This window comes from Oncorhynchus tshawytscha, linkage group LG30, assembly GCF_018296145.1.
Source record: "Oncorhynchus tshawytscha isolate Ot180627B linkage group LG30, Otsh_v2.0, whole genome shotgun sequence".
Taxonomy (NCBI): domain Eukaryota; kingdom Metazoa; phylum Chordata; class Actinopteri; order Salmoniformes; family Salmonidae; genus Oncorhynchus; species Oncorhynchus tshawytscha.
The window spans coordinates 45486492-45513566 of NC_056458.1; the positions used below are offsets into that span (position 1 = coordinate 45486492).

General features: G+C 44.8%; 1 protein-coding gene across 1 annotated transcript in view; it reads left to right on the forward strand.

The window, feature by feature from the left end:
- Positions 1-25364, forward strand: part of LOC112236858 (serine/arginine repetitive matrix protein 3-like) — a 46386-nt gene extending 21022 nt beyond the window's left edge. The window contains exons 6-9 of the mRNA XM_042308986.1: positions 15881-16191; positions 19609-19878; positions 23184-23318; positions 25121-25364. Of these exons, the coding sequence (XP_042164920.1) occupies positions 15890-16191; positions 19609-19878; positions 23184-23318; positions 25121-25346 (933 nt within the window). The 5' untranslated portion in view covers positions 15881-15889 and the 3' untranslated portion in view covers positions 25347-25364. The remainder of the gene's footprint in view (positions 1-15880; positions 16192-19608; positions 19879-23183; positions 23319-25120) is intronic.
- Positions 25365-27075: the final 1711 nt, after the last annotated feature.

Below are 27075 nucleotides of genomic sequence, written 5' to 3' on the forward strand. Positions count from 1 at the left end.
CTCTCTCTCTCACTGCTTGTCTTCATTAATGACTGTTTTATTTTCTGCTTTTAGCTATTTGAATGGTAATTACCCGTGAAATAAATGTTCCTTTTCTGTCTTGTTTATATAAAAAGCAGTCACATGCTTTGGAACTGGACCAAGTAGGTTAACAGGGTATGTGTACTACTAGTTCTTCTTGTCACTACAGTTGTCTTTATAAAGCACAATGTTTTGCTCAGGGATAGTTACCCCCTTTCCTCCAGGAGTCTGATAGAGCTCCCAGACACAAGGTGTTCGACACTCCTCTCTCTCTCTCTCTTTCTCACTCTCTATTCGCTTCCTGTTTACTGGATCATGTGACCTGTATGTTGTCTCTATCAGTATCACTTCTGTCAGACTGTCCCTGATGTTGCAATATATTCCGTGTCTCTATGTGTTCCATGTCACTGGGGATTGGCAAGGGGAGTCTCACGAGCCATTGTTGCATATGAGGCTCAGTGTTTGGAGATTTGAGCCAACGGGTTTAGGTGAAATAATCAAGCACTTGGTTGGCTCAAATGTGCCCACGGTTTTGATCATTTATCCTCTAGCGTCAGCCTTAAACAGGTTTTCTGTTCATGAGACTTCTCTTGTTAATCTCAGCACACAGAGGAATTATTAGCTCTCCCTTGCTGAAAATGAATCAGCGTTCAGACTCCTTGTGTATTTGGGAGGATGCTCGCTCAAAATTGTTCATTTTGGATGCCAAACCTTTCTGGGAGATCATAGATTCAACAGAAGTTACCTGATAGTGTAGTAGTAGTAGTGTGGTGTACTGCAGCACTCGCTTCAATCTCTACTTCTCAGGTTGTCCTCCTGTTTCTATCTGTACTTTTCTTGTCCGGGGTAAATATTTATCTGCTAAAATATAAAAAAAGAAGTGATACAATATGGAAACTAAACACACAACAAATAACATTGGTATTTTAAAGGGACCCAAGCCATTTTGAATATGAGTGCTATATTTCTTTTCCCCATGTATTCATATGAATGTTCAGTTCCACCCTCCCCAAGGCTCTCTGTCCGAAAGGAAATCGTTTGAAGTTAAAGAGGCCACTGTGTACTTTCTGAGCTGGTTTCATAAAACCACAATGTTCTCTCGTTGAAGAATATCTCTTCCAAAATGTGACTGGGGTCCCTTTTTAAATGTGCCGTACTCTACTAGTTGTCCATCCTAGCGGTGACTGCCCTGCCTGAGCCTCCCTCCTTCCAACTCTCCTCCCCTCTATCTGTCCATCCGTGTTGTGTGTGTGACACATCTTTCTTGCTGTTGTCCTGACATGCTCTTCTTATCCCTCCTTCTCTTGTCAGCTCTGCGTTCCCATCTCTCCATCCCTCCTCCTCTTGTCAGCTCTGCGTTCCCATCTCTCCATCCCTCCATCTCTTGTCAGCTCTGCAGGCCCATCTCTCCATCCCTCCTTCTCTTGTCAGCTCTGCAGGCCCATCTCTCCATCCCTCCTTCTCTTGTCAGCTCTGTGTGCCCATCTCTCCATCCCTCCTTCTCTTGTCAGCTCTGCGTTCCCATCTCTCCATCCCTCCTTCTCTTGTCAGCTCTGCAGGCCCATCTCTCCATCCCTCCATCTCTTGTCAGCTCTGCGTTCCCATCTCTCCATCCCTCCTTCTCTTGTCAGCTCTGCGTTCCCATCTCTCCATCCCTCCTCCTCTTGTCAGCTCTGCGTTCCCATCTCTCCATCCCTCCTTCTCTTGTCAGCTCTGCGTGCCCATCTCTCCATCCCTCCTTCTCTTGTCAGCTCTGCAGGCCCATCTCTCCATCCCTCCTTCTCTTGTCAGCTCTGCAGGCCCATCTCTCCATCCCTCCTTCTCTTGTCAGCTCTGCAGGCCCATCTCTCCATCCCTCCTTCTCTTGTCAGCTCTGCGTTCCCATCTCTCCATCCCTCCTTCTCTTGTCAGCTCTGCAGGCCCATCTCTCCATCCCTCCTTCTCTTGTCAGCTCTGCAGGCCCATCTCTCCATCCCTCCTTCTCTTGTCAGCTCTGCAGGCCCATCTCTCCATCCCTCCTTCTCTTGTCAGCTCTGCAGGCCCATCTCTCCATCCCTCCTTCTCTTGTCAGCTCTGCAGGCCCATCTCTCCATCCCTCCTTCTCTTGTCAGCTCTGCGTGCCCATCTCTCCATCCCTCCTTCTCTTGTCAGCTCTGCGTTCCCATCTCTCCATCCCTCCTTCTCTTGTCAGCTCTGCAGGCCCATCTCTCCATCCCTCCTTCTCTTGTCAGCTCTGCAGGCCCATCTCTCCATCCCTCCTTCTCTTGTCAGCTCTGCAGGCCCATCTCTCCATCCCTCCTTCTCTTGTCAGCTCTGCAGGCCCATCTCTCCATCCCTCCTTCTCTTGTCAGCTCTGCAGGCCCATCTCTCCATCCCTCCTTCTCTTGTCAGCTCTGCGTTCCCATCTCTCCATCCCTCCTTCTCTTGTCAGCTCTGCAGGCCCATCTCTCCATCCCTCCTTCTCTTGTCAGCTCTGCAGGCCCATCTCTCCATCCCTCCTTCTCTTGTCAGCTCTGCAGGCCCATCTCTCCATCCCTCCTTCTCTTGTCAGCTCTGCAGGCCCATCTCTCCATCCCTCCTTCTCTTGTCAGCTCTGCAGGCCCATCTCTCCATCCCTCCTTCTCTTGTCAGCTCTGCAGGCCCATCTCTCCATCCCTCCTTCCTTACTTCCCTCAAGTAATTCTATCTAAATAACTGTTTTCCTTTTGTTTCATGATGAACTCTGTTTACTTACCCAGCCGTTACCCATCTCTCCCTTTTCATACTAACACGGCTGCATTTGAACAAGCCAAAAAAGACAGTAAACCATTGTAGTTTCTAGATACATTTTTTTTTTTTTTTAAGTTTGATTTTAAGTTTTGGTTTGTTTGTCCATTTTCTTTTGTATTTTTGTTGGTTTGTTTGTTTACCGTCTCCTTCTTAGTCTCTGGAAGAAGTTCGTAGCGTTGATACTAAAAGAAGTTCATTGTCTTTTTCCCATTTCGCTGCGGAGAACATTCCTTTCTCCTGTTTTCTGTTTCTTCTTGTCCTGTTTTTGTTGATATTGCAAACGTGTCACTGATTGAAATGGAAGGTAGGTAAAACGCTCTGCTTTGGCACGTGGTCTTTCTTTATGCAGATATGACAATGTCAGAAGCACCCTCTAGCTTGACGTCAATGTTTCTCTTTCTGACCCCCCCTCTCTCTCTCTCTCTCCACTCTCTCTCTCTCTCTCTCTGTCTGTCTCTCTCCACTCCTTTTCTCTCTCTCTCTCTCTCTCTCTCTCTCTCTCTCTCTCTCTCTCTCTCTCTCTCCCTCTATCTCTATCTCTCCTCTCTCTCTCTCTCCTCTCTCTCTCTCCTCTCTCTCTCTCCTCTCTCTCTCTTCTCTCTCTTCTCTCTCTTCTCCCTCTCTCTCTCTCTCTCTCTCTCTCTCTCTCTCTCTCTCTCTCTCTCTCTCTCCCTCTATCTCTATCTCTCTCTCTCTCTCTCTCTCTCTCTTCTCTCTCTTCTCTCTCTTCTCTCTCTTCTCCCTCTCTCTCTCTCTCTCTCTCTCTTCTCTCTCTTCTCTCTCTCTCTCTCTCTCCCCCTCTCCCTATCTCTCCCCCTCTCTGTCTCTCTCTCTCTGTATCATTTAACCACCAGGGAACTTTAGCAAGTTATTTTATCTTTCCTTTTATCAGTTATATTTTGCTTTTAAGATTTTGATTAGTTAGAGTTTAATGTTTTTTAAACTTGGATTCTGAATTCAGTCCAATATCCTGCCCAATTTGAAGCAGGTCCGTTTCATTCTGTTTTGGTAGAATGCATTGATTCCTGTTTGTCCAGCATCTCTCCATTCTCTTGGTGAAATAGTTACATTCGTCTTATGATTTTGATTTATTTCCTTGGTGGCCGTTTCTAAACAGCGTTCATCACCTGCGTCTGTGTGTTTTCTTCTATCTACAGCTTTAGTCTTTAGTTTGTTCTGTGGAGAAGGGCTTCTTATTTCTGTTGTTTTTCTATGAAGAGTCCCTGTTCAGTGGTCAGCGTTTACAGGAGAGTAGATTATTGCATGCAAGAGAACTCCCTATGTTTTATATACCTGCTTTTGACCTTTGACCTGCTGATAATGATCTACAGTTGAAGTCGGAAGTTTACATACACCTTAGCCAACTACATTTAAACTCAGTTTTTCCACAATTCCTGACTATTAATCCAAGTAAAAATGCCCTGTTTTAGGTCAGTTAGGATCACCAATTTATTTTAAGAATGTGAAATGTCAGAATAATAGTAGAGAGAATGATTTATTTCAGCTTTTATTTCTTTCATCACATTCCCAGTGGGTCAGAAGTTTACATGCACTCAATTAGTATTTGGTAGCATTGCCTTTAAATTGTTTAACCTCTCAAGGGGGTGTGGGACGCTACAGTCCCACCTGGCCAACATCCAGTGAAATTTCAGAGCGCCAAATTCAAAAACAGAAATACTCATTATAAAAATGTATGAAACATACAAGTGTTACACATCAGTTTAAAGATGAACTTCTTGTTAATCCAACCACGGTGTCAGATTTAAAAAAGACTGTACGGCGAAAGCAAACTGTGATTATCTGAGAACAGCGCCCAGCAGACAAATCATTACAAACAGTAACCAGCCAAGTAGACGAGTAACAAAAGTCAGAAATAGCGATACAATTAATCACTTACCTTTGATGATCTTCATATGGTTGCACTCCGAAGACTCCATGTTACACAATAAATGTTTGTTTTGTTCGATAAAGTCCCTCTTTATATTCAAAAACCTCCGTTGTGTTGGTGCGTTTTGTTCAGTAATACAAAGCGCGGTCACAACAGACAGACGAACATTTTTAAAAGTACCATAAAAGTTCATAGAAACATGTCAAATGATGTTTAAAATCAATCCTCAGGTTGTTTTTGTCATAAATAATCAATAATATTTCAACCGGACAAAAGCTTCTTCAATAGAAAAGGAGAAACAAGAAAGGCGCGCTCCCGGTCACGCGCTGGACTCATGTCTGGAAATTTCCTCTCATTGAAAGTGGTGTTTCTCCCTCATTTTTCAGAGTAAAAGCCTGAAACAATGCCTAAAGACTGACCACATGTAGAGGAAGCCATGGATATTGTGAACTGGGTCTTAAGTCTGTATGGTGGATAGGCTTTCAATGGAAAAACAGGCATTTCAAAATAAAAGCACTTCCTGGATGGATTTTCCTCAGGTTTTCACCTGACATATCAGTTCTGTTATACTCACAGACATTTTAACAGTTTTGGAAACTTTAGAGCGTTTTCTATCCAAATCTACCAATTATATGCATATCCTAGCTTCTGGGCCTGAGTAGCAGGCAGTTAACTTTGGGCTTTTCATCCAAAATTCTGAATGTTGCCCCTAGTTTTATTTATTTCATTTCACCTTTATTTAACCAGGTAGGCTAGTTGAGAACACCTTTATTTAACCATGTAGGCTAGTTGAGAACAAGTTCTCATTTACAACTGCGACCTGGCCAAGATAAATCGTAGCAATTCGACACATACAACAACACAGAGTTACACATGGAATAAACAAAACATACAGTTAATAATACAGTAGAACAAAATAAAACAAAGAGTCTATATACAGTGAGTGCAAATGAGGTAAGTTAAGGAAATAAATAGGCCATGGTGGCGAAGTAATTACAAAATAGCAATTAAACACTGGAATGGTAGATCGGCAGAAGATGAATGTGCAAGTAGAGATACTGGGGTGCAAAGGAGCAAAATAAATAAATAAATACCAGTATGGGGATGAGGTAGGTAGGTAGATGTGCTGTTTACAGATAGGCTAAGTACAGGTGCAGTGATCTGTAAGCTGCTCTGACAGCTGGTGCTTAAAGTGAAGTTAACTTGGGTCAAACGCCTTCCACAAGCCTCCCATAATAAGTTGGGTGAATTTTGGCCCATTCCTCCTGACAGAGCTGGAGTCAGATTTTTAGGCCTCCTTGCTCGCACACGCTTTTTCAGTTCTGCCCACAAATTTTCTATAGGATGGGGTCAGGTCTTTGTGGTGGTCACTCCAATACCTTGACTTTGTTGTCATTAAGCCATTTTTGCCACAACTTTGGAAGTATGCTTGGGGTCATTGTCCATTTGGAAGACTCATTTGCATCCAAGCTTTAACTTCCTGACTGATGTCTTGAGATGTTGCTTCAATATATCCACCAAATGTTCCGTTCCTCATGACGCCATCTATTTTGTGAAGTGCACCAGTCCTTCCTGCAGCAAAGCACCCCCACAACATGATGCTGCCACACCTGTGCTTCACGGTTGGGATGGTGTTCTTCGGCTTGCAAGCCTCCCCTTTTCGTCCAAACATAACGATGGTCATTATGGCCAAACTGTTTTGTTTTTGTTTCATCAGACCAGAAGACATTTCTCCAAAAAGTACGATCTTTGTCTCCGTGTACAGTTGCAAACCGTAGTCTGGCTTTGTTTTATGGTGGTTTTGGAGCAGTGGCTTCTTCCTTGCTGAGCGGCCTTTCAGGTTATGTTTATATAGGACTTGTTTAACTGTGGATATAGATACTTTTGTACCTGTTTCCTCCAGCATCTTCACAAGGTCCTTTGCTGTTGTTCTGGGATTGATCTGCACTTAGGAGACAGAGCGCGTCTCCTTCCTGAGCGGTATAGCGGCTGCGTGGTCCCATGTTGTTTATACTTGCGTACTAAATGTGGTACCTTCAGGCGTTTGGAAATTGCTCCCAAGGATGAACCAGACTTGTGGAGGTCTACAGATTGTTTTCTGAGGTCCTGGCTGATTTTTTTTTAGATTTTCCCATGATGCCAAGCAAAGAGGCATGCGTTTGAAGGTAGGCCTTGAAATACATCCACAGGTACACCTCCAATTGACTCAAATTACGTCAATTAGCCTATCAGAAGCTTCTAAAGCCATGACATCATTTTCTGGGACTTTCCAAGCTGTTTAAAGGCACAGTCAACTTAGTGTATGTAAACTTCTGACCCATTGGAATTGTGATACAATGAATTATAAGTGAAATGATCTGTCTGTAAACAATTGTTGGAAAAAATGACTTGTGTCATGCACAAAGTAGATGTCCTAACCGACTTGCCACAACTATAGTTTGTGAACAAAACATTTGTGGAGTGGTTGAGAAACGAGTTTTGACTCCAACCTAAGTGTATGTATAAACTTCCGACTTCAACTGTATATGTCCCGGAGACACACTCAGCCATGACATTGCGCCACACAAGCATCTACACACACACACACAAAACCGGGTGAAGCCCCTTGCCCTGTTTATACGGCTTATGATAGAAAATGCTTGCATCCAATGTTCAATGTCCTCCGCCTACCGTATCTTGCAACATCGCCCCCTTGCTCAAAGGCCTCGTAATAAAGTTGGTCTACCAAACACATTTCTGTTTGAAATGGAGCTGTGGTTTTAAGAATAATCTCAATAAATATCCATAAGTATTTATTTGCACTATTTGCAGAGGTCCTGTTTTCTCAGAGGACTGTTGCTTTTTGCTGCAGGTGACGCTTCAACTCTGAGTATAAATTCACTGGTATTGATTTGTGTCACCTATCCTATTAATAGATAGCATTAAACAGAGAACTAAAAGAGATTCGGGCAGCAAACTGTGCATCTCAACAGAGCCGCTTAAGATGCCATATGCACAAAAAGTTACAGGGGAAATGCAACCCCCACGCTTTCAAGAAATGCCTTGGTTTGAACAAACAGTAACCTAACATAGTATCTGAGGGTGGAACCCCTGAACTTAATACTCTGGAACCCCTGAACTTAATACTCTGGAACCCCTGAACTTAACGCTCTGGAACCCCTGAACTTAATGCTCTGGAACCCCTGAACTTATGGCTCTGGAACCCCTGAACTTAACGCTCTGGAACCCTGAACTTAACACTCTGGAACCACTGAACGTATCACTCTGGAACCCCTGAACTTAACACTCTGGAACCCCTGAGCTTAATGCTCTGGAACTCCTGAACTTAACGCTCTGGAACCCCTGAACTTAACTCTCTGGAACCCCTGAACTTAACGCTCTGGAACCCCTGAACTTAACGCTCTGGAACCCCTGAACTTAACACTCTGGAACCCCTGAACTTAACACTCTGGAACCCCTGAACTTAACACTCTGGAACCACTGAACTTATCACTCTGGAACCCCTGAACTTAACACTCTGGAACCCCTGAGCGTAAGGCTCTGGAACTCCTGAACTTAACGCTCTGGAACCCCTGAACTTAACTCTCTGGAATATTGAACTTAACTCTCTGGAACCCCTGAACTTAACGCTCTGGAACCCTGAACTTAACACTCTGGAACCCCTGAACTTAACACTCTGGAACCCCTGAACTTATCACTATGGAACCCTGAACTTATCACTCTGGAACCCCTGAACTTAACACTCTGGAACCCCTGAACTTAACACTCTGGAACCCCTGAACTTAACACTCTGGAACCCCTGAACTTAACACTCTGGAACCCCTGAACTTATCACTCTGGAACCCCTGAACTTAACACTCTGGAACCCCTGAACTTATTGCAATGGTCATTCACACAGAATGTCTGCCCTTCCCTCTGGTGGAGTGGAATGGGCAGGATCTGAGAGATGTACAGTACCTGCTCTCCGTGTGAGAGGTTCCCTGAACATTGTGGTTGATTCCTTTCTCTTTTGTATTTGATTGAATGTCAGTTGATTTCATTGTCTCATGCCTCACTCTGCCAGGGAAGGGTTTGTCTCATGCCTCACTCTGCCAGGGAAGGGTTTGTCTCATACCTCACTCTGCCAGGGAAGGGTTTGTCTCATGCCTCACTCTGCCAGGGAAGGTTTTGTCTCATGCCTCACTCTGCCAGGGAAGGGTTTGTCTCATGCCTCACTCTGCCAGGGAAGGTTTTGTCTCATGCCTCACTCTGCCAGGGAAGGGTTTGTCTCATGCCTCACTCTGCCAGGGAAGGGTTTGTCTCATGCCTCACTCTGCCAGGGAAGGGTTTGTCTCATGCCTCACTCTGCCAGGGAAGGGTTTGTCTCATGCCTCACTCTGCCAGGGAAGGGTTTGTCTCATGCCTCACTCTGCCAGGGAAGGGTTTGTCTCATGCCTCACTCTGCCAGGGAAGGGTTTGTCTCATGCCTCACTCTGCCAGGGAAGGTTTTGTCTCATGCCTCACTCTGCCAGGGAAGGGTTTGTCTCATGCCTCACTCTGCCAGGGAAGGGTTTGTCTCATGCCTCACTCTGCCAGGGAAGGGTTTGTCTCATGCCTCACTCTGCCAGGGAAGGGTTTGTCTCATGCCTCACTCTGCCAGGGAAGGGTTTGTCTCATGCCTCACTCTGCCAGGGAAGGGTTTGTCTCATGCCTCACTCTGCCAGGGAAGGGTTTGTCTCATGCCTCACTCTGCCAGGGAAGGTTTTGTCTCATGCCTCACTCTGCCAGGGAAGGGTTTGTCTCATGCCTCACTCTGCCAGGGAAGGGTTTGTCTCATGCCTCACTCTGCCAGGGAAGGTTTTGTCTCATGCCTCACTCTGCCAGGGAAGGGTTTGTCTCATGCCTCACTCTGCCAGGGAAGGGTTTGTCTCATGCCTCACTCTGCCAGGGAAGGTTTTGTCTCATGCCTCACTCTGCCAGGGAAGGGTTTGTCTCATGCCTCACTCTGCCAGGGAAGGGTTTGTCTCATGCCTCACTCTGCCAGGGAAGGGTTTGTCTCATGCCTCACTCTGCCAGGGAAGGTTTTGTCTCATGCCTCACTCTGCCAGGGAAGGTTTTGTCTCATGCCTCACTCTGCCAGGGAAGGTTTTGTCTCATGCCTCACTCTGCCAGGGAAGGGTTTGTCTCATACCTCACTCTGCCAGGGAAGGTTTTGTCTCATGCCTCACTCTGCCAGGGAAGGGTTTGTCTCATGCCTCACTCTGCCAGGGAAGGTTTTGTCTCATGCCTCACTCTGCCAGGGAAGGTTTTGTCTCATGCCTCACTCTGCCAGGGAAGGTTTTGTCTCATGCCTCACTCTGCCAGGGAAGGTTTTGTCTCATGCCTCACTCTGCCAGGGAAGGGTTTGTCTCATGCCTCACTCTGCCAGGGAAGGTTTTGTCTCATGCCTCACTCTGCCAGGGAAGGTTTTGTCTCATGCCTCACTCTGCCAGGGAAGGTTTTGTCTCATGCCTCACTCTGCCAGGGAAGGGTTTGTCTCATGCCTCACTCTGCCAGGGAAGGGTTTGTCTCATACCTCACTCTGCCAGGGAAGGGTTTGTCTCATACCTCACTCTGCCAGGGAAGGGTTTGTCTCATACCTCACTCTGCCAGGGAAGGGTTTGTCTCATGCCTCACTCTGCCAGGGAAGGGTTTGTCTCATGCCTCACTCTGCCAGGGAAGGGTTTGTCTCATACCTCACTCTGCCAGGGAAGGGTTTGTCTCATACCTCACTCTGCCAGGGAAGGGTTTGTCTCATGCCTCACTCTGCCAGGGAAGGTTTGTCTCATGCCTCACTCTGCCAGGGAAGGTTTTGTCTCATGCCTCACTCTGCCAGGGAAGGGTTTGTCTCATGCCTCACTCTGCCAGGGAAGGGTTTGTCTCATACCTCACTCTGCCAGGGAAGGGTTTGTCTCATACCTCACTCTGCCAGGGAAGGGTTTGTCTCATACCTCACTCTGCCAGGGAAGGGTTTGTCTCATGCCTCACTCTGCCAGGGAAGGTTTGTCTCATGCCTCACTCTGCCAGGGAAGGTTTTGTCTCATGCCTCACTCTGCCAGGGAAGGTTTTGTCTCATGCCTCACTCTGCCAGGGAAGGGGTTGTCTCATGCCTCACTCTGCCAGGGAAGGGTTTGTCTCATGCCTCACTCTGCCAGGGAAGGTTTTGTCTCATGCCTCACTCTGCCAGGGAAAGTTTTGTCTCATGCCTCACTCTGCCAGGGAAGGGTTTGTCTCATGCCTCACTCTGCCAGGGCAGGTTTTGTCTCATGCCTCACTCTGCCAGGGAAGGTTTTGTCTCATGCCTCACTCTGCCAGGGAAGGGTTTGTCTCATGCCTCACTCTGCCAGGGAAGGTTTTGTCTCATGCCTCACTCTGCCAGGGAAGGTTTTGTCTCATGCCTCACTCTGCCAGGGAAGGTTTTGTCTCATGCCTCACTCTGCCAGGGAAGGGTTTGTCTCATGCCTCACTCTGCCAGGGAAGGGTTTGTCTCATACCTCACTCTGCCAGGGAAGGGTTTGTCTCATACCTCACTCTGCCAGGGAAGGGTTTGTCTCATACCTCACTCTGCCAGGGAAGGGTTTGTCTCATGCCTCACTCTGCCAGGGAAGGGTTTGTCTCATGCCTCACTCTGCCAGGGAAGGGTTTGTCTCATACCTCACTCTGCCAGGGAAGGGTTTGTCTCATACCTCACTCTGCCAGGGAAGGGTTTGTCTCATGCCTCACTCTGCCAGGGAAGGTTTGTCTCATGCCTCACTCTGCCAGGGAAGGTTTTGTCTCATGCCTCACTCTGCCAGGGAAGGGTTTGTCTCATGCCTCACTCTGCCAGGGAAGGGTTTGTCTCATACCTCACTCTGCCAGGGAAGGGTTTGTCTCATACCTCACTCTGCCAGGGAAGGGTTTGTCTCATACCTCACTCTGCCAGGGAAGGGTTTGTCTCATGCCTCACTCTGCCAGGGAAGGTTTGTCTCATGCCTCACTCTGCCAGGGAAGGTTTTGTCTCATGCCTCACTCTGCCAGGGAAGGTTTTGTCTCATGCCTCACTCTGCCAGGGAAGGGGTTGTCTCATGCCTCACTCTGCCAGGGAAGGGTTTGTCTCATGCCTCACTCTGCCAGGGAAGGTTTTGTCTCATGCCTCACTCTGCCAGGGAAGGGTTTGTCTCATGCCTCACTCTGCCAGGGAAGGTTTTGTCTCATGCCTCACTCTGCCAGGGAAAGTTTTGTCTCATGCCTCACTCTGCCAGGGAAGGGTTTGTCTCATGCCTCACTCTGCCAGGGCAGGTTTTGTCTCATGCCTCACTCTGCCAGGGAAGGTTTTGTCTCATGCCTCACTCTGCCAGGGAAGGGTTTGTCTCATGCCTCACTCTGCCAGGGAAGGGTTTGTCTCATGCCTCACTCTGCCAGGGAAGGTTTGTCTCATGCCTCACTCTGCCAGGGAAGGGTTTGTGTCTTTTTCTCTTGCATTTTGTGAAATCTAATGATGCACTTATGTTGCCCACTTTTCCCTTTTCTTCATACCTTACCTACTAAAGGAGGGAATGCCACTTTATTGGTAAGTGGATGTTAACCAAGAGGATGTTAACCAAAAGGTTAAACAACAGTAACGATTAAAAAAACAGAAAAAAAGGAAATGGGTCGCTGTTCACATCTCAGCAATTGTCTACTCCAGGGAAAAAAACTCCACAAAAAGAAATCTATTGAGTAGAAGACGATTTGTTTTTCTGATTTGACTTGGCTATAATTGTGAATAATTTATTTTGTTCCTTCCATTTCTGTGATGTTCCGTCAAGTTGTCTACTCTTTTTTTTATTTGTTTTGTTTCATATTAGTTTTTTAACTGTTACTAAAACTGCAAGAAGTCATCTTTTCTATTCTACAAATCTGTAGCTCTCTACTCTCTCTACTGTAACTCTCTACTGTAACTTTCTCTACTATAACTCTCTACTCTCTACTGTAACTTTCTCTACTGTAACTCTCTACTGTAACTCTCTCTACTGTAACTCTCTACTCTCTACTGTAACTCTCTACTGTAACTCTCTCTACTGTAACTTTTCTACTGTAACTCTACTCTCTACTGTCTCTCTCTACTGTAACTCTCTCTACTGTAACTCTCTCTACTGTAACTCGCTCTACTGTAACTTTCTCTACTGTAACTCTCTACTCTCTACTGTAACTCTCTCTACTGTAACTCTCTCTACTGTAACTCTCTCTACTGTAACTCTCTACTCTCTACTGTAACTTTCTCTACTGTAACTCTCTCTACTGTAACTCTCTCTACTGTAACTCTCTACTCTCTACTGTCACTCTCTCTACTGTAACTATCGCTCTACTGTAACTCTCTCTACTGTAACTCTCTCTACTGTAACTTTCTCTACTGTAACTCTCTACTCTCTACTGTAACTCTCTCTACTGTAACTCTACTCTCTACTGTAAGTCTCTCTACTGTAACTCTCTACTCTCTACTGTAACTCTCTACTCTCTACTGTAACTCTCTCTACTGTAACTCTCTCTACTGTAACTCTCTACTGTAACTCACTGTACTGTAACTCGCTACTGTAGCCCTCTCCACTGTAACTCTCTCTACTGTAACTCTCTACTCTCTCTACTCTCTCTACTGTAACTATCTACTCTCTCTACTGTAACTCTACTCTCTCTACTGTAACTCTCTCTACTGTAACTCTCTACTGTAACTCTCTCTACTGTAACTCTCTACTCGCTCTACTGTAACTCTTTCTACTGTAACTCTCTCTAATGTAGCTCTCTCTACTGTAGCTCTCTCTACTGTAGCTCTCTACTGTAACTCTCTCTACTGTAACTCTCTCTACTGTAACTCTCTACTCTCTACTGTAACTCTCTACTCGCTCTACTCTCTCTACTGTAACTATCTACTCTCTCTACTGCAACTCTACTCTCTCTACTGTAACTCTCTCTACTGTAACTCTCTACTGTAACTCTCTCTACTGTAACTCTATACTCTCTCTACTGTAACTCTCTCTACTATAACTCTCTCTACTGTAACTCTCTACTGTAGCTCTCTCTACTGTAACTCTCTCTACTGTAACTCTCTACTCTCTCTACTGTAACTCTACTCTCTACTCTCTCTACTCTCTCTACTGTAACTCTCTCTACTGTAACTCTCTACTCTCTCTACTGTAACTCTACTCTCTCTACTCTCTCTACTGTAACTATCTACTCTCTCTACTGTAACTCTACTCTCTCTACTGTAACTCTACTCTCTCTACTGTAACTCTACTCTCTCTACTGTAACTCTACTCTCTCTACTGTAACTCTCTACTCTCTCTACTGTAAACTCTCTACTCTCTCTACTGTAAACTCTCTACTCTCTCTACTGTAACTCTCTACTCTCTCTACTGTAACTCTCTACTGTAACTCTCTCTACTGTAACTCTCTACTGTAACTCTCTACTGTAACTTTCTACTCTCTCTACTGTAACTCTCTCTACTGTAACTCTACTCTCTCTACTGTAACTCTCTCTATTGTAACTCTACTCTCTAAACTGTAACTCTCTACTGTAACTCTCTACTGTAACTCTCTACTGTAACTCCCTAGTGTAACTTTCTACTCTCTCTACTGTAACTCTCTCTACTGTAACTCTACTCTCTGTACTGTAACTCTACTCTCTCTCTATTGTAACTCTACTCTCTAAACTGTAACTCTCTCTACTCTCTCTACTGTTACTCTCTCTACTATCTCTACTGTAACTCTCTACTGTAACTCTCTACTCTCTCTACTGTTACTCTCTCTACTATCTCTACTGTAACTCTCTACTGTAACTCTCTACTGTAACTTTCTACTCTCTCTACTGTAACTCTCTCTACTGTAACTCTACTCTCTCTACTGTAACTCTCTACTGTAACTCTACTCTCTGTACTGTAACTCTACTCTCTCTATTGTAACTCTACTCTCTAAACTGTAACTCTCTCTACTATCTCTACTGTAACTCTCTCTACTCTCTCTACTTTAACTCTCTCTACTCTCTCTACTGTAACTCTCTCTACTCTCTCTACTTTAACTCTCTTTTCTCTCTCTACTGTAACTCTCTCTACTCTCTCTACTGTAACTCTCTCTACTTTATCTACTGTAACTCTCTACTCTCTCTACTGTTACTCTCTCTACTATCTCTACTGTAACTCTCTCTACTCTATCTACTGTAACTCTCTCTACTCTCTCTACTGTAACTCTCTCTACTCTATCTACTGTAACTCTCTACTCTCTCTACTGTTACTCTCTACTATCTCTACTGTAATTCTCTCTACTATCTCTACTGTAACTCTCTCTATTGTAACTCTCTCTACTCTCTCTACTGTAACTCTCTCTACTATATCTACTGTAACTCTCTACTCTCTCTACTTTAGCTCTCTTTACTCTCTACTGTAACTCTCTACTGTAACTTTCTCTACTGTAACTCTCTCTATTGTAACTCTCTCTACTCTCTCTACTGTAACTCTCTCTACTATATCTACTGTAACTCTCTACTCTCTCTACTTTAGCTCTCTTTACTCTCTACTGTAACTCTCTCTACTGTAACTCTCTCTACTGTAACTTTCTCTACTGTAACTCTCTCTATTGTAACTCTCTCTACTCTCTCTACTGTAACTCTCTCTACTATATCTACTGTAACTCTCTACTCTCTCTACTTTAGCTCTCTTTACTCTCTACTGTAACTCTCTCTACTGTAACTCTCTCTACTTTAGCTCTCTTTACTCTCTACTGTAACTCTCTCTACTGTAACTCTCTCTACTTTAGCTCTCTTTACTCTCTACTGTAACTCTCTCTACTTTAGCTCTCTACTCTCCTTTCTCTTTTCTTCTCTGTTCTCCTCTCTGCTCTTTAACTTTATTTTTTCATTTGATATTATTTACCATTCTTCCTCTCCCTCTTCTAGTTTTTTTTTGTTGTTTCTTATTGGGATTATGATTTCTTCGTCTCATTATGGTTTTGCATGCCAAAGTATTGCATGCGTTGTACCATAGAGGACTGTCTATAAGCCATATCAAGAAAAAAACCTAGATCTTTTCTTTTAGATGTTGACCCTCTTTTGGCAAGTACACCGTAGCACTCAAACCCTCCACTGTGACAAACTCTAAGGCCATTTCTTCCCCTTTCTTCTGTTTTGTCTTTCGTTCTTTTTTTTTTTTCCGTTTGTTGGTTATCATCTCTCTACAGAAGCTGAGAATGCTGACTGCTGTTTCTCCGGGAGCCCAGTCGACCATGATACTGCCACAACTGAGAGGAGGAGAGAACAAGGCCCACACTGCCCTCTACAGGGCCCCAGGAAGTACTGCTGCCCAGGCTGGAGAGGCCCTACATGGGGAGGACAGGCAGACTACGGACCTGGGGTCGTCAGGGAGATGGGGAGGTCACAGAGGTCACAGAGTCCAGGGGAAGCGCTCCCATTCGCCGACTCACAGCAGTGACTCCGCCCACTCTCAACATAACCTGCATCCTCACAGAGAAAAGAGCTCTCACCAGAAGAAGTAAGCAGAGAGATTGGACCGGTCATACTGACATAACCTTTACCATTGACAGGGCCAGATTAATGCAGGGAATTACTGGAGTTTAAACCCCTGAGCACCGGCCCATGGAAGCCCAATAAGCAGTCAAAAAAAGTTACTTTTACCAAAAAAATATTACATGACCGGTAGTGCACTGATTGGTGTAACCGATTCATAAAAATCCCCACCAAAAAAATTGAATGATGAATAAATGTGACTGGTCAATTGTTTGAGTCAGGGGCTGCTCCCAAGCCCAATAGGCAAAAAAAATCTTTTTTTTATTTTTTTATCCAACCACAATGTTCTAAATACACGAAAGAGCATAATTTAAAAAAAACAGAGTTTCAAATAAATTACTGTGGATAACATTGTATCACAAGCACCTACAAGGTAACTGCCAAAATAAAGGAAACACCAACATAAATGTCTTAAAAGGATGCTTGGCAACCACAAGCTGCCAGAACAGCTTTCATACACCTTGACATAAATTCTACAAATGGACCTAAACCAAGCAAGGAAAATGCACTCCACAGACCATAACAAACATAGATGTGGGAAGTAGGGGTGCTGAGAGTGCTGCAGCAAGAATAACACAAATATAATCAAAAATTAAATAATATATCAACAGTCCACTCAAACTATTCAGACCCCTTCCCTTTTTCCACCTTTTTTTCTAAAATTGATTTTTTTTAAAGTCATAAATCTACACACAATACTGCATGATGACAAAGCGAAAACAGTTTGTTATTTTGTGCAAATTTATTACAAATAAAAAATAGAAATACCATCTTTACATAAGTATTCAGACCTTTTGCTTTGAGACCTGAAATTGAGCTCATCTTGTTTCCATTGATCATCCTTGAGATGTTTCTACAAATTGATTGGTGTCCACCTGTGGTAAATTCAATTGATTGGACATGATTTGGAAAGGCAACACACCTGTCTATATAAGGTCCCACAGTTGACAGTGCGTGTCAGAGCAAAAACAAAGCCATGAGGTCGAATGAATTGTCCGTAGAGATCCGAGACAGGATTGTGATGAGGCACAGATCTGGGGAAGGGTAACAAAAACTGTATGCAGCATTGAACGTTCCCAAGAACACACTGACCTCCATCATTCTTAAATGGAATAAGTTTGGAACCACCAAGACTCTTCCTGGAGCTGGCTGCCCGGCCAACCTGAGCCATCAGGGAGAAGGGCCTTGGTCGGCGAGGTGACCAAGAACCTGATGGCCACTCTGAAAGAGCTCCAGAGTTCCTCTGTGGAGATGGGAGGACTTTCCAGAAGGACAACCATCTCTGCAGCAATCCACCAGGCCTTTATGGGGCTCCCGAGTGGCGCAGCGTTCTAAGGTACTGTGTTTCAGTGTTAGAGGCATCACTTCAGACACCCTGGTTTGAATCCAGGCTGTATCACAACCGGCCATGATTGGGAGTCCCATAGGGCGGTGGACAATTGGCCCAGCGTCGTCCAGGTTTGGCCGGTGTAGGCCGTCATTGTAAATAAGAATTTGTTCTTAATTGACTTAAATAAAGGTTAAATAATAAAAAACCAAATTTTCAATGGTAGAGTGGACAGACGGAAGCTACTCCTCAGTAAAAGGCACTTCACAGCCCTCCTGTAGTTTGCCAAAAGGCACCTAAAGGACTCTCAGACCATGAGAAACAAGATTCTCTGGTCGGATGAAACCAAGACTGAACTCTTTGGCCTGAATGCCAAGCGTCACGTCTGGAGGAAACCTGACACCATCCCTACGGTGAAGCATGGTGGAGGCAGCATCATGCTGTGGGGATGTTTTTCAGCGACAGAGACTGGGAGACTTGTCAGGATTGAGGGAAAGATGAATGGAGCAAAGTACAGAGAGATCCTTGATGAAAACCTGCTCCAGAGCACTCAGGACCTCAGACTGGAGCAAAAGCTCACCTTCCAACAGGACAATGTCCGTAAGCAGACAGCCAAGACAACACAGGAGTGGCTTCTGGACAAGTATCTGAATGTCCTTTAGAGGATCTGCAAAGAAGAATGGGAGAAACTCCCCAAATACAACTGTGCCAAGCTTGTAGAGTCATACCCACGAAGACTGGAGGCTGTAATCGCTGCCAAAGGGGATTCAACAACAAAATACTGAGCCAAGGATCTGAATATGTAAATGTGTAAATGTCATATTTATGTTTTTAAAATTTTTAATACATTTGCAAACATTTCTAAAAGCCTGTTTTTGCTTTGTCATTATGGGGGTATTGTGATGTCATTATGGGGTATTGTGATGTCATTATGGGGTATTGTGAAAGTCATTATGGGGTATTGTGTGTCGAGTGATGAGAACCTTTTGTTATTTAATCCATTTTAGAATAAGGATGTAATGTAACAAAACATGGAAAAAGGGAAGGGCTCTGAATACTTTCCGAATGTACTGTGTGTGTCATATATATATACATCAAATCAAATCAAATTAGTTTATATAGCCCTTCGTACATCAGCTGATATCTCAAAGTGCTGTACAGAAACCCAGCCTAAAACCCCAAACAGCAAGCAATGCAGGTGTAGAAGCACGGTGGCTAGGAAAAACTTCCTAGAAAGGCCAAAACCTAGGAAGAAACCTAGAGAGGAACCAGGCTATGAGGGGTGGCCAGTCCTCTTCTGGCTGTGCCGGGTGGAGATTATAACAGATCATGGCCAAGATGTTGAAATATTCATAAATGACCAGCATGGTCAAATAATAATAATCACAGGCAAAACAGTTGAAACTGGAGCAGCAGCACGGCCAGGTGGACTGGGGACAGCAAGGAGTCATCATGTCAGGTAGTCCCGAGGCATGGTCCTAGGGCTCAGGTCCTCCGAGAGAGAGGAAGAAAGAGAGAAAGAGAGAATTAGAGAGAGCATACTTAAATTCACACAGGACACCGGATAAGACAGGAGAAGTACTCCAGATATAACAAACTGACCCTAGCCGCCCGACACATAAACCACTGCAGCATAAATACTGGAGGCTGAGACAGGAGGGGTCAGGAGACACTGTGGCCCCATCCGATGACACCCCGGACAGGGCCAAACAGGCAGGATATAACCCCACCCACTTTACCAAAGCATAGCCCCCACACCACTAGAGGGATATCTTCAACCACCAACTTACCATCCTGAGACAAGGCCGAGTATAGCCCACAAAGATCTCCGCCACGGCACAACCCAAGGGGGCGTCAACCCAGACAGGAAGATCACATCAGTGACTAATGCGTCCCTTATATTGTTAAATAAGAATTTGTTCTTAATGACTTGCCTAGTAAAATAAAGGTTAAAAAAATACAAATAAGTAAAACCTACTAAAGTTATCCACCATGACCGCCATCTTTTCTCTGTTACCACTAATCAAATGATACTCGTTACCCATCTACCTCCAGGACTAAAAGATCCCACTCTTCCAAGCGTCACCGCCGTGGGGGTCGGGGACAGGCCCATCACCAGAGGCTGTCTGCATCCCCAGGGCGGCACCACCATGCGTCTGGGTCAGGCACCAAGAAGAGTGAGTCTCGGGGGCGGGGCGGTGTCGGTGTCCGCCAGCGCAGCAGCTCCTGGAGCTCAGGACGGTCCTCATCATGCTCTGCCTCCAGAGAGAGAGCCCCCAGCAAGGCCAAGTCCCTCCACATCCATGCCAGACAGAACAATTCCAGGTGACTTACTAGTCTGTGGCTGAGAGTTAACCTACCACCAAGAGGAAGGGTGACTTACTAGTCTGTGGCTGAGAGTTAACCTACCACCATGAGGAAGGGTGACTTACTAGTCTGTGGCTGAGAGTTAACCTACCACCAAGAGGAAGGGTGACTTACTAGTCTGTGGCTGAGAGTTAACCTACCACCATGAGGAAGGGTGACTTACTAGTCTGTGGCTGAGAGTTAACCTACCACCAAGAGGAAGGGTGACTTACTAGTCTGTGGCTGAGAGTTAACCTACCACCAAGAGGAAGGGTGACTTACTAGTCTGTGGCTGAGAGTTAACCTACCACCAAGAGGAAGGGTGACTTACTAGTCTGTGGCTGAGAGTTAACCTACAATGGTTTTTCCTGTAAACGTTGTGACTTGCTGCATTACTTAAGGGGCAGCCATTGTTGCCAGAATGACGCAATTTACCACAATCTGCCATCATCTTCCACAAATGGTCGCGGAGGAAGAAGGAAGAACCCCTGTACCACCATGAGGAAGGGTTACTTACTAGTCTATGGATAATAGTTAACCTACCACCAAGAGGAAGGAGACTTACTAGTCTATGGATAATAGTTAACCTACCACCATGAGGAAGGGTTACTTACTAGTCTATGGATAATAGTTAACCTACCACCAAGAGGAAGGAGACTTACTAGTCTATGGATAATAGTTAACCTACCACCAAGAGGAAGGAGACTTACTAGTCTATCGATAATAGTTAACCTACCACCAAGAGGAAGGGTTACTTACTAGTCTATGGATAATAGTTAACCTACCACCATGAGGAAGGAGACTTACTAGTCTATGGATAATAGTTAACCTACCACCAAGAGGAAGGGTTACTTACTAGTCTATGGATAATAGTTAACCTACCACCAAGAGGAAGGAGACTTACTAGTCTATGGATAATAGTTAACCTACCACCAAGAGGAAGGGTTACTTACTAGTCTATGGATAATAGTTAACCTACCACCATGAGGAAGGAGACTTACTAGTCTATGGATAATAGTTAACCTACCACCAAGAGGAAATCAAATCAAATCAAATCAAATTTTATTTGTCACATACACATGGTTAGCAGATGTTAATGCTAGTGTAGCGAAATGCTTGTGCTTCTAGTTCCGACAATGCAGTAATAAAAAGCAAGTAATCTAACTAACAATTCCAAAAAAAACTACTGTCTTATACACAGTGTAAGGGGATAAAGAATATGTACATAAGGATATATGAATGAGTGATGGTACAGAGCAGCATAGGCAAGATACAGTAGATGATATCGAGTACAGTATATACATATGAGATAAGTATGTAAACCAAGTGGCATAGTTAAAGTGGCTAGTGATACATGTATTACATAAGGATGCAGTCGATGAAATAGAGTACAGTATCAACGTATGCATATGAGATGAACAATGTAGGGTAAGTAACATTATATAAGGTAGCATTGTTTAAAGTGGCTAGTGATATATTTACATCATTTCCCATCAATTCCCATGATTAAAGTGGCTGGAGTAGAATCAGTGTCATTGACAGTGTGTTGGCAGTAGCCACTCAATGTTAGTGGTGGCTGTTTAACAGTCTGATGGCCTTGAGATAGAAGCTGTTTTTCAGTCTCTCGGTCCCAGCTTTGATGCACCTGTACTGACCTCGCCTTCTGGATGACAGCGGGGTGAACAGGCAGTGGCTCGGGTGGTTGATGTCCTTGATGATCTTTATGGCCTTCCTGTAGCATCGGGTGGTGTAGGTGTCCTGGAGGGCAGGTAGTTTGCCCCGGTGATGCGTTGTGCAGACCTCACTACCCTCTGGAGAGCCTTACGGTTGAGGGCGGTGCAGTTGCCATACCAGGCGGTGATACAGCCCGCCAGGATGCTCTCGATTGTGCATCTGTAGAAGTTTGTGAGTGCTTTTGGTGACAAGCCGAATTTCTTCAGCCTCCTGAGGTTGAAGAGGCGCTGCTGCGCCTTCCTCACGATGCTGTCTGTGTGAGTGGACCAATTCAGTTTGTCTGTGATGTGTATGCCGAGGAACTTAAAACTTGCTACCCTCTCCACTACTGTTCCATCGATGTGGATGGGGGTGTTCCCTCTGCTGTTTCCTGAAGTCCACAATCATCTCCTTAGTTTTGTTGACGTTGAGTGTGAGGTTATTTTCCTGACACCACACTCCGAGGGCCCTCACCTCCTCCCTGTAGGCCGTCTCGTCGTTGTTGGTAATCAAGCCTACCACTGTTGTGTCGTCCGCAAACTTGATGATTGAGTTGGAGGCGTGCATGGCCACGCAGTCGTGGGTGAACAGGGAGTACAGGAGAGGGCTCAGAACGCACCCTTGTGGGGCCCCAGTGTTGAGGATCAGCGGGGAGGAGATGTTGTTGCCTACCCTCACCACCTGGGGGCGGCCCGTCAGGAAGTCCAGTACCCAGTTGCACAGGGCGGGGTCGAGACCCAGGGTCTCGAGCTTGATGACGAGCTTGGAGGGTACTATGGTGTTGAATGCCGTACTATGGTGTTGAATACCGTCGATGAACAGCATTCTCACATAGGTATTCCTCTTGTCCAGATGGGTTAGGGCAGTGTGCAGTGTGGTTGAGATTGCATCGTCTGTGGACCTATTTGGGCGGTAAGCAAATTGGAGTGGGTCAAGGGTGTCAGGTAGGGTGGAGGTGATATGGTCCTTGACTAGTCTCTCAAAGCACTTCATGATGACGGATGTGAGTGCTACGGGGCGGTAGTCGTTTAGCTCAGTTACCTTAGCTTTCTTGGGAACAGGAACAATGGTGGCCCTCTTGAAGCATGTGGGAACAGCAGACTGGTATAGGGATTGTCTTAAATGTCTTACTCACTTCGGCTGCAGTGAAGGAGAGACCGCATGTTTTCGTTGCAAGCCGTGTCAGTGGCACTGTATTGTCCTCAAAGCGGGCAAAAAAGTTATTTAGTCTGCCTGGGAGCAAGACATCCTGGTCCGTGACTGGGCTGGAGGAAGGGTTACTTACTAGTCTATAGATAATAGTTAACCTACCACCATGAGGAAGGAGACTTACTAGTCTATGGATAATAGTTAACCTACCACCAAGAGGAAGGGTTACTTTCTAGTCTATGGATAATAGTTAACTTACCTGGAAGGCCAGATTAACCTCTTGGTTTTAGGTCTACTAGAAACTTTTGTAGTTTAGTTTAGCTCCCCAGTGATTTTATTTTGACACAAACATGACTTTTTCATACATTTTGTTGTTTGTTTTGCCTGTCCAGTACACGTGACAATTTCTGTGTATTTTTCAGTTTTTCCGCTAAGGACAGAGATAGTCCTCACCACTCTGACGCTGACCGTGCTCACCGTCGTTCCAGGAGCTACTCTCCCATCAGGAAGAGGAGACGAGACTCTCCCAGCTTCATGGAGGCTCGCAGGATCACCAGGTAACAGAAGATCTACAGTATCTAGCCGCGCTCCTTCAGTGAAAGCAGAATAAAATTGTAACACTGACATCTATGGGAGAGATTGTCAAGGTTTCTCCCTCTCAGCTTTTCTTTGGTTTTTCTCAACAATTTGATTGTGAATACTCATAATTACTGTAAATGTGGGGTTCTTTTATGTACATAGTGTATGTTTTATCCTTAATCAAGTGGAACTGAAAATGTTATATTATTTCAGGTGAAATTTATTTATATTATAGAAGTGTACAACCTTTATTACAGATGGGATTTGTCACAGCTGAGCGATGGCACACATTAGCAATAATATGATTCAATTGTATTTCCCAGAATATGTGTGGAGTGCTTTTCGATAAAATGCTGGTTCTGTCACTCCTCTGTCAATCCGGTACAAAGGAAGAGTCCCCCGGAAGCCAAGACAACAGAATGCTGCTGAGCTGCAGGCTAGGTTACTGTGGTAACAGTTGCCGTGCAGCAGGACTCTCCTAGTTCTCCTGTCTGAAGTCTGGTGAAGCAGCTAACCAACAGAACAAACTTCCCAAGAGTAACCCTGCTGCCTCTCCTTTCCCTCGAGTCTCTCTCCTTCTTTCTATCCTCTTTTCTTTTTGTAAAGCCGCTTGAATAAACTCACACAAGCACTAGAGAAACAGTCAGATATCCACTAATGTTATAACACAGGTGTTTTTGATGAAGGTGCTATCAAGGCCTTCATCTTGGTCAGTAATGACTTCCTTGAACTTGGCCGTTGTCCCAAATTGTGGATCGACAGACATTATTTTGAGATGTTTCCAGTGAATTCTCATTCAGTAGCAGAAGCACCTTGATAGAGCTGACGTCGTTCCTAGATCGTTAAATCACCTGATTTGTGGTTGATGGCTAAACCTTCAGATAATCTTCCTGTCCTTTTTGTGTGGCTAACAGCTCTTAACTTACCAGCAGCAACCTCTCATACCTCTCAACTTCTGCAAGTGTCACTTAGGTTGCACCTTGAGGATGTCCACTAACAAGGCAATCTCAGCGCTTTTAACCCATTGAAGTGTGTGTGTGTGTGTGTGTGTGTGTGTGTGTGTGTGTGTGTGTGTGTGTGTGTGTGTGTGTGTGTGTGTGTGTGTGTGTGTGTGTGTGTGTGTGTGTGTGTGTGCGGATGCCTACTAACTAACATATGCATCTGCTCTCTTTCAGCACCTCTCAATCTGACTGTACCACCTAATAACCATAGTAACAACCACAGTAATAAATACAATAATAACTACAGTAACAACCACAGTAATAAATACAATAATAACTACAGTAACAACCACAGTAATAAACACAATAATAACTACAGAAACAACCACAGTAATAAATACAATAATAACTACAGTAACAACCACAGTAATAAATACAATAATAACTACAGTAACAACCACTGCAATAACTATAGTAATAAATACAACGATAACTACAGTATGCCTATTTCTCTGGTCTGCTTTTGATGACAGCTGACCAAGTGCCTTATTTTTTTTAAACTTTTATGAAGATTCAAACATGTTATAGATTTGACGTGGTACAGTACATGGATTATTTATACATATATTTTTTTAAATACATTTGATATTTAAATTCTGAGAGTATTTCAAAAATGGATTATGTTGCAAAACGTAAAGCATTCCTACTGGACCATACTGTAACCGAGACAAGAAAACACGCTCTCTGGTCAGCTGTCAATGTGCTGGTCCTCCTCACACTAACTAACTCCTACAAGAGCTTTATGTACTGTCTAATCTCCTACCCTCTCCTCTCCTCAGCGCTCGGAAGCGGCCTATCCCGTACTACCGCCCCAGCCCTTCCTCCTCCAGTTCCATGTCAAGCCCCTCCCATTCAGGGAGGAGTCGCAGCCGCAGCTACAGCTGCAGTCACAGCCACACCAGGAGCCACAGCCGCTCACGCAGCCCCAGGAGCCACAGCCGCTCACGCAGCCCCAGGAGCCACAGCAACTACAGTCGCAGCAGCTATGAAAGCCCCGGCTTCTGATGAGAGAGAGACAGAGAGAGGGGGAGTTGGGGGGGGAGAGAGAGAGAGATAGATGGGGGAGAACAGCAGGAGAGATTGAGGGAGAGAGAGGGGGAGGGAGATAAATCATGTTATGCGTCCCTGATTGGTCCAAACACAGGGTCAGACCTTCTCTGTTTTTTCTACCATCCTCAGTCTCCATCTCTGAATACCAGCGTTAACCAGAGCCTGGATCTGAAATATCCATTTGTCTTCACACAGGCACAATTTAAAATAACATTTTTCAGATCATGCTTTTAGAAAATAATTGATAAAGAACTATTCTGTAAGCACTTTCTCTATATGTTTCTGCATAGCAAAAGTAAACCCCCCAAAAAAAAAAAAAATGTTCCAGCATTGGGACACTTCCACGGAGTTTGTCAAAGAAGATGAAAAGAAGAGATACAAGTGAAAGAAATCAAATCAAATCAAACAGCACTGGGAAATTCTTCCTCCAATGTCATGACGTAATTTCCCCAAAGACACTTATGCTTAGGAACCAGAGAGATCAAAACAGATGCGATAAAGAACAAAAGAAAAGATGGCTGATGATTTAGCATGCAGAAGGGAACTGATATATCAGGATGTATAGATGATTCTAAACTGTAAGTTCTGGCTTGTAAACTATGCACTGTATATTCTATGTGATTTTTTTTGGAAGAGGCTTGTTATTTGATGGTGACTTCGCATGATGATGCAACAGAAAGGAGGAAGACTGCTGCTTGTACCAGAGAGCTGCCTGCGACTACAGGACTACAGGTCCCAGGGTGCATCTGTCCCTGCCCCTGCCACTACAGGACTACAGGTCCCAGGGTGCATCTGTCCCTGCCCCTGCCACCACAGGACTACAGGTCCCAGGGTGCATCAGTCCCTGCACCTGCTATTACAGGACTACAGGTCCCAGGGTGCATCTGTCCCTGCCCCTGCCACTACAGGACTACAGGTCCCAGGGTGCATCTGTCCCTGCCCCTGCCATTACAGGACTACAGGTCCCAGGGTGCATCTGTCCCTGCCCCTGCCACTACATGGCTACAGGTCCCAGGGTGCATCTGTCCCTGCCCCTGCCACTACAGGACTACAGGTCCCAGGGTGCATCTGTCCCTCCCCCTGCCATTATAGGACTACAGGTCCCAGGGTGCATCTGTCCCTGCCCCTATTCTGACTTGGGGCACATTCAGATAGAAGTATGCTATGTAGAACAAACATGGATCTCTGAGATGTAGAATAAGGAATCACGTCGGCCCTATTTGTGGTATTTATATCTGAAACGATCGAGAACATTTTGTTACCGAACATGGCCCTGACATTCCTGACCTGTAATCACACACTGAGGCAAAAAAAAAACAAGGGACAGATGTTTGATTATCATGTACTTTTTCCTCTCTTCCTTATTCCACTATTTATTATGTCCAGACCTCTTGCTCAATGACCAGTGATGTGAAGTCGCTCTGGAAAGATGCTCTTTCTAAAGATATTTTCTGCAAAAGCATCCATGCGATCATGTGGGTCTATCTTTTATCCACAGCTATTTGTTCAGTTATTTATTCCAATTATTTATCTATTTCTTATGTTATTTATTTGTTTATTTATTTGATTATTTATTTGTTTTTTTGTCTCATCGAATGTTTTTAAAAACACTTTGAAGAACCGTGTTGTTGAGATCTTAATATTTAATGGGAGATAGAATTGCTGCATATGAACACGTTTTCAT